Source organism: Notothenia coriiceps, unplaced genomic scaffold (assembly GCF_000735185.1).
Source record: "Notothenia coriiceps isolate Sejong01 unplaced genomic scaffold, NC01 NC01_scaffold00017396, whole genome shotgun sequence".
In the NCBI taxonomy this organism is placed as follows: Eukaryota; Metazoa; Chordata; class Actinopteri; order Perciformes; family Nototheniidae; genus Notothenia; species Notothenia coriiceps.
This window is the reverse complement of record NW_011350097.1, coordinates 38,631-45,935: the sequence shown is the minus strand read 5'-3', so window position 1 is coordinate 45,935 and position 7,305 is coordinate 38,631. Positions and strand designations below refer to the sequence as shown.

At 46.3% G+C, this 7,305-nt stretch overlaps 1 protein-coding gene across 6 annotated transcripts in view; it reads right to left on the bottom strand.

Annotated features, from left to right (window-relative positions):
- Positions 1 to 925: 925 nt before the first annotated feature.
- The window catches only part of LOC104950333 (voltage-dependent P/Q-type calcium channel subunit alpha-1A-like), a 36,554-nt gene continuing 30,174 nt past the window's right edge, over positions 926 to 7,305 (bottom strand). For 4 of the 6 annotated variants that reach the window (XM_010776832.1, XM_010776838.1, XM_010776837.1 and 1 more), the window contains 2 exons: positions 6,048 to 6,307; positions 926 to 4,813 (listed from right to left, as the gene is read on the bottom strand). In XM_010776832.1, coding sequence (XP_010775134.1) covers positions 4,091 to 4,813; positions 6,048 to 6,307 — 983 coding nt within the window. In that variant the 3' untranslated portion in view covers positions 926 to 4,090. The remainder of the gene's footprint in view (positions 4,814 to 6,047; positions 6,308 to 7,305) is intronic. The other 2 variants (XM_010776835.1, XM_010776834.1) reach the window with 2 other exon arrangements.

The following is a 7,305-nucleotide window of genomic DNA, read 5'->3' as shown; positions in this document are numbered from 1 at the left end:
GGGGGTCAACATTACAACGTCTGACGCCATGCCAGGTAAAACCATACAATAACTCAATCCGAGGCCTGCTTGTTTTGTAGCTGTCTTTTCCCTATGTTGTCTAACTAGCTAGCTAACTCTAGAGGGACCTGAGAAGTAAGCGAACCGCTTTGCACCTCTGTAAACCTCTCACTACACCGCCTGAAACTGGACCCACGACATTTCCTGGATTGACACAAAATGCCCTGCCTAACAGGGAGTTGAAGCCAAGAGGGCTAGCTCGTTAGCAGCATCCGATAAATCAACAATGACGTCAAAACCATGAGGCTCTGATTCAAACTGTTTGGATCTCTTTCGATTTTTTGGCAACTCCAAATATATGTTTATCTTTGAATTAGATATTTTTTCGATTAGGTCAGGTATGGATTTCGCTACTTCAAAGCTAGCCTCTTGGCTCATCCCTCACTGTGACCCAGTCTCAAAACCACCGCTATCCCCGTTTCTAAACTAGCATGGGAGCCGGTGGGACTTGACTCTTTAAGGCGTAGTGTGGTTGATGTCAACTACTACAGAGGGTAAAGGGGGGGTACTAAGGGCGAGGAGAATGGGGAGTGACAAATGTGACTCTGATACAGAAGGCACTGTGGCTCTGTAGGGGTTTTGAGGAAAACGTCCCCACCTGTCGTAACCTTACTTAATAGAAGGTGTGGGCAGAGGGGTTATGTATTTGCGCCCCCTCGACTCCCGCCAATCAAATCAACGAAAAGAAAACCCCCCTATCCCCATCTTCACTACGCTATGCTCAACTACTAGGCCTGGAGGCAACACATTTCGGGAGAGGAGAGAAAAAGATGAGGGAAAAGGTGACAAAAGGGGTTTCACTGTGTGATGTCAAGAGACGTGTGCAAACGAGGTGTCGATCTTTACGATTAGATTCGTTAATCCGTTCTACAGTACCGTATTGTTGCAGGGTTTCCTCCGAAATAATACCATGAGGATGCTTATGAGGTCTGCATAGTGTCAAAACACGTGGACTGGGGTTTGTCTTCTGGCTTATGCGACTGCGAAGAAAACAGTGCGAGGTTCCAAGAGTAGCTAGATCGTCAACCGTGTCATGAGCATGAACGGTATGCAAAATAAATAAATATCTGAAACTCTAATTATACTCTGTCTGTTATCTATAACTACATCTACTGGTTTATATCTAGATTTATACGTACTTGATCATCTATATATTTATCTATACTTTATCATCTTGTCTTAAGAGTTATTGAATACTCAATAATTATTTTCCCTCATAAAAATAAGGATGACAATAGAAGTCCTATAAGTGTTTCTGTCTTGTAATGCCTTTAGTGTCTTCAGTGTCGCTTTCTGGCAAGCTGAAAGAACAGATGTCAAAGCAAATGGACAGAAAAAGAAAAAGGTAGATGAGGAAAGAGAGGTTGGCGGATACTGTAGTGGGTTTTGGCAGAAGAGGTTTCAGCTTTGCTACAACCTCATATGATTGGATTGGGGATTTTGGTGACTGTTCTCTGGTTATCCAGACCTGAGAGAAGGGGTTGGGGGAGGGAGGGGTCGTCAGCATTGGCACAGACAGGCAGACAGAAGGACGGGCCGACAAACGGACAGATATGGCGTCTCTCAGGCTACATCCATGTTTCCTGACTGCGACTGGACTTCGTCTATATATCTTACAAAGATATAAGAGACAGGTATACGTAGAGGTTTTCAGTCCAGGTCTAGAAAACAGAATGTGGCCTGGAGGCTGTCCTGTAGAGGGGGAAGGCAGGGCGGATAATGTGCGCTGATAACTGCCCCCTGGTGGCAAACATAGAGAACAACACCTACCTAATACTGACACCAACATTGTACCACCAATACTGTGCTGTCACTGCCGGCAACTGATCGCACTACAAAATGACAGAGCCAGACAGAGGGAAAAGGTTGAGATTCTAGATTTTGGCTGCTAGTGGAAGAATTCAACCTTGGTAGAACTTTAACTTCAGGTTGGTCTGAAACCTCTGCAATGTAAAACACAAACTCTTCCACATTCTCATTGATCCGGTCTACCCCACCCTTTGAAAATTGAATTCTTGATCTTTGGGTTGGCTTGACAAGAGTACGAACCCCACACATCTTTGCATGTCAGGTACTGAAGCTCCCCTGACTTCTACCTTCACCATTGTGTAGAGAGAGTGTATCTTAAGAGTTGCGTTACAACACGCAGCGCTGCAAAGTGGATGTTCCCAAGCCATCCTTGCCCCAAAGCATTAGGAACCCGGTAAACGTGATTGAACGGGGGGATAAAAAACATAACGGATGTAAACAAGATGGACATAGCATACTTAAACTCCAAATAACAGGACAACAAATCTACAGCAACAGTTCCATCAATCAATCAATCAATCAACAATCAATCATCAGTATCATCATCATCATCATCATCATCATTGTCATCATCATTTTGCATTGACATTGATATCATTATTCATAAGACTATCATCATTAACAATAATAAATCAAGTGTGGTAGGAGTCCGCTTCTCTCCACTCTTTCTCCCTCTTGTTTCTCAAGCAGAAAACAGGAATGTGATCCTGCAGGTCTTCCAGTCTTTTTACAGGTTGTTGACACATAGATCTCGAACAGTGTCGGCAGAAAACTCAAACAAAATGGCCGACTGTCAAACCGTAAGTCCCATTTGAGATGTAAAATAGAGAAAGAGTGTCTGAAAGACGAGGACTTCTTTTGTAAACTTAAATGCAAAGTTTCCTATAAAGCCCCCAGGTCCCACCCACACCAGTTAGATTTCCTCTCTAGTATGTACTTAATCAATCATGCAGGTTTCCATCAAATGTTGGACTCCGAAAAAGATCAAAGGAGGTTGAGCGAATGCAACAGAAGAACCAAGCTCCAATGTCCGAAGAAGAACAAGAAGGAGAAGTAATCGATAGAAGAAATACTGAAGAAATACGTCTTTTTCCCCATCCCTCCTCTCCTCTCCTCCGCCCTTTTCAACGTGTGATGTAATTTCCTGTCAGGTCATCCCTCACCTTTGCACCAGGTCGTGTAACTGAGGAGGAAGGGGCTTGACGAAGTGTCCGACTACCTTCTCAAGTTATCTGAGCCCACCCCCCCAATTGCGCACTCGAAAAGGAAGTGAGCCCACACGTGCCCCACCCCCCTCCACTATCACCACTGGCGAACAGGAAGTGATGTCACACCAGCTCCGTCAGCATTAAGTGAGTCTTTAACAGTAAACAGAGATGATAAAACTCATCAAATATCAGCCAGCGCTGTGATTGGCTGGTTTTTGCAGTATAGGCGGAGCTTCCTGGTTCTGTCCCTTGGAAAGGAAAAAGGTCAAAGATAAAGTGGTTGTTCTCCCTTTTTTTCTTTTCATTGTTTGTCATGTAAAGTTTGATTTTGTTCTTCATTGTTCAAGTTTGATTTTCTGGAGGCATAGCTTGGCATGTAAGGGTTAGGGGGTCCTGGCTTTTTGTTAATTTATTTTTCTTTAAACATATCTGTTCGAGGAGCAAACTCAAAGCAGTGGACTAATTTTCAGGCTTTTACATTTAGCAGACTGGCCAGCGACAGATAGCACACATCTGACGAAACTAACCAATCAGGCGACAGTCTGGGAGAAGCCCTGTTAGGGCTCATAAACCGTGATCATCCCTGACCTTTTTATATGCTCCTCCTTCGCTTTTTTGTTCCCACAACTTTCTTTTCCTTCTGCAGCCTGGCCTTGCTGGTCAAGCATAGAAATCTGGGAAGTGTAGTTCTGAGAAGGAGAGAGGTAAACTGTGCCCGGGCCTCGCCCTAGCTGTCTTGGCTGTCTCTTTTTCATTTCATCCATGTGCTGCTCTGTCACTGAAATGAGTCTTACAGAAAATCTGTAAAAAGGCTTTTTGCAGCAACCTCCATCCCCCTCGCCCCGCCCTTTTTTTTCTCATTTAGAGTCCGAAGGGTGAAGGTAGAGGGTGTCCAACCCCCATTCATATTTTCACCCCCTCTGCTTTTTTAAAAGTCTACATATCCAAGGCCAGAGCACCGGAGGCTGCTATTCTTCTCCTCTCCTGCCCTCATCCCTCGCGCCCTGTGGTTGCTAGCACCAGTCATCCTCGTCCGTCTCACTATAAGGTTCATGCAAGCCCTTGCGGGGCCCTCGAGCATGGGGGGGCCGTTGGTGTGGATGTGGTGGCACCCCGGGTGGCCCCCGCCTATGTGGGGAGGGTGAGGATGAGCGGTAACCATTGGGCACCCTACGTGGATGCGGGTGAGGGGGCTGAGGGGGCCCATGGTGGGCAGTCCTAGGTGAGCGTGGGTGAGGGTTTCCCCCATGTGGGTGGGGGTTGCCATGAGAGAGACTTTGCTCGTAGGCAGGGGGCTCGTGGTGCCGCTCGTACTCGTAGTCGCGCTCATAGAAGGGCCCGTCGCCCTCCAGGCTGTCCCCGGGCGGACCCCCGCTCCAACGGCCTCGGTGAGGGGACCTGGGGGAGCCGTGGAGAGGCGAGCGCGGGGACTGGTGCCTGGGGGAACGCGGGGAACCGTGCAGGGATGAGGACCCCCCGTGCTGGGGAGACGCTTGGCGTGACGGGGGTCGATGGTGATAGCCTCTCTCGTGGTCTGGAGGGGAGAAGTGTCGGGGGGAGGGCGAGCGCAGTCGGCCCGGACCTGGGGGGCCGTAGCTGGCCTTGCGGACGGCGGGGGAGTAGGTTACATGTGGACGGGGGACAGCTGGGGTCTGGGGCAGCTGGCGACGGCCTCTCCGCGGAGTGCTGGTCCCCGAGGTCGAGGGGACCGGGCTGCCGCTCACCGAACTACTGCCCTACAGCAAAATGTAAACAAGGAAAATCAAAACGCACCACCACCACCACAACAACAACAACAACAACAACAACAACAACAACAGAGACCAGAGTAGAGCAGAGAGGAGGTAGGTATGGAGGTAAGTAGGTAGGTAGGTAGGTAGGTAGATAGGTAAGTAGGTAGGTAGGTAGGTAGGTAGGTAGGTAGGTAGGTAGGTAGGCAGGTAGGTAGGCAGGTAGGTAGGTAGGTAGGTAGGTAGGTAGGTAGGTAGGTAGGTAGGTAGGAGGTAGGTAGGTAGGCAGGTAGGTAGGTAGGTAGGTAGGTAGGTAGGCAGGTAGGTAGGTAGGGTAGATATATAGAAAGGTAGGTAGGCAGTTAGGGTAGATAGATAGATATATAGATAGATAGAACACCATTGAAAATCATTCAAAAACATTGATGAGGCAAATAATTGACATCAAGAAGCCACACGTCACGTTGAGAAAAATGGACAGAAAGAGAAACAGTGATAAAGAAAAAAAGCGTAACACAAAAAGGAGAAATTGATATCCATAAGTAGGTGTGTGACTCTTCGTGAACTTTTACTCGATAATAAAGAGTCGTTGTAGCAGGTGCTATATTGGAATTCAAACCTTACATTGTTGATCTAGTGTAAAACAAACACAGCTGATTCTTGCATTTGATTTGCAAGAAACATATCGATCTTTTTATTTTAATACCTGACGGCTAGTTCACACTGCACGACTTCCTTGACTTGCTCAAGAGGGAGAGAAAGCCAAATGGATCGCAAGACTTTGGTTGGAAAGGAAACCTGAAGTAGGGATCGGCCGAATAACTTTATGGATTGCCCGATACCGGACGTACATGAATTTTTGGAGAATAGATGTTAGAATACTCATCTGGAATTTCTCCGGGTTAAAGATCATGTAATTTGACCGTTGGGTTGCAGGTTGGTCATGTTGTGTGAAAACCACAATGACTTCAAGAAAGCTAATTGTGTAATTTGGACAATACAGCAATCTGACAACTTTGAAATCATGTAGCGTGATCTTAACTAAAGAAATGCTACTGTGACTTCAAGATTGACTTAACGACAGTACAGAACATCTCAAGGCTATTTGGGTCTTTATCCAACCTGCATACACTTACACACGTTATATAAGAAACTCTACAAATATAGAAATGAAGAAGAAGGAACAGTAACAGACAGTGTTGGACAGAACTGAGAAGCTGTCCCTAATCTTGGCATTAACCTCGGTGTCTTTGGAGCCCACCTGTCTGTGTCCTCGTCCTTCCGGCCCCTCGCTGGGGGAGCGGGACCAGTGGCGGTCCTGGGGGTGCCTGGGGGGGTAGTCGTGTCTTTCAGGGCCGTAGCGCTCCTTGTCCATGGAGCTGTGATGGTGATGGTGGTGATGGTGGTGGCGACGGTCCTTGGTCCGGCCGCGGTCCCTCTCGCGCTCCTTTGGAGGAAGGTCGCCCGACTGCGTGGTGGTGCTGAGGTCTGTGCCCAGACCTAGCAGGGATATGCCTCAGTTTACATTTGTAAAAACAAAGCCACTCTTTATTTTATTGAGAGTTATATAGAGTTTATCGAGAGGCATACAAATGAAGCCGATCCCCCTTTTTACCACAGAAATTAGCATAATCTTTTTAAAAGCGGAAACTCGCAAAAAACCCAACTTTCTGATTGCCAGTAGATGAGTGTGCCTTTCAGTTGCTATGTCCAACATGCTAGGAAGCATAGTAAAGAATACAAAGCAGTTATGGTGGTGACTTTTGTTTTTTTTCAAACTCTCTAACCAGAGTTGGTGATTGTGGGAACAGTGTAACGTGAAAAGAATAGACATTTGTTTAATTAATTGTATGTTTGTTGTTGCAGAAATACATTACACATGTGCAGTCAAATTGAAGCACAGCACATTAATTAACAGCAGCATCACTACAGAGTCCTCTCCATCAGATTAGAGAGCTCTCCAATCATTAAGAGCATTCAGGGTATAACAGTGCCAGCCGTGTTGCATTCGCTCCACAGCTCAAGCAGGCAATTTGCACACGCAATTAGTGGTGAAGTGGGCCATGTTCTTTTGAAGGGCTTCTTTGTGCAACAACTTGACTTGCATACATGTAGTGAATGTGATGACAACCGTAATCTCTTAGCTCAGGGGTTTTCAAAGTGTGGGTAGGTGAGCCTCCCCTCAGAGAACATAAGAACAGCCGCGCCCCCCCTCCCAATTATTATTGCTGTTATTATTATTATTGTTGCTATAATGCAGGGGTATTGAATTGCATTTCAAAGAGGTCCAGTAAGAGAAAATGTAATTAAATGCTCTGTTTTCGCTGTCTACCTTCCGCCATTTGAAATTACTCCGACTGCTTCTCTCCTCTTGTCTCGTCTCTGTGTTTTAATCTATCCTGCTGACTGCACCGATTTGATTGGCTGAGTAGCGTCACCTCCTTAAAACATTAAACAATAACTTTTTTAAACCTTTTTATTTTTATGTTTTAAACATA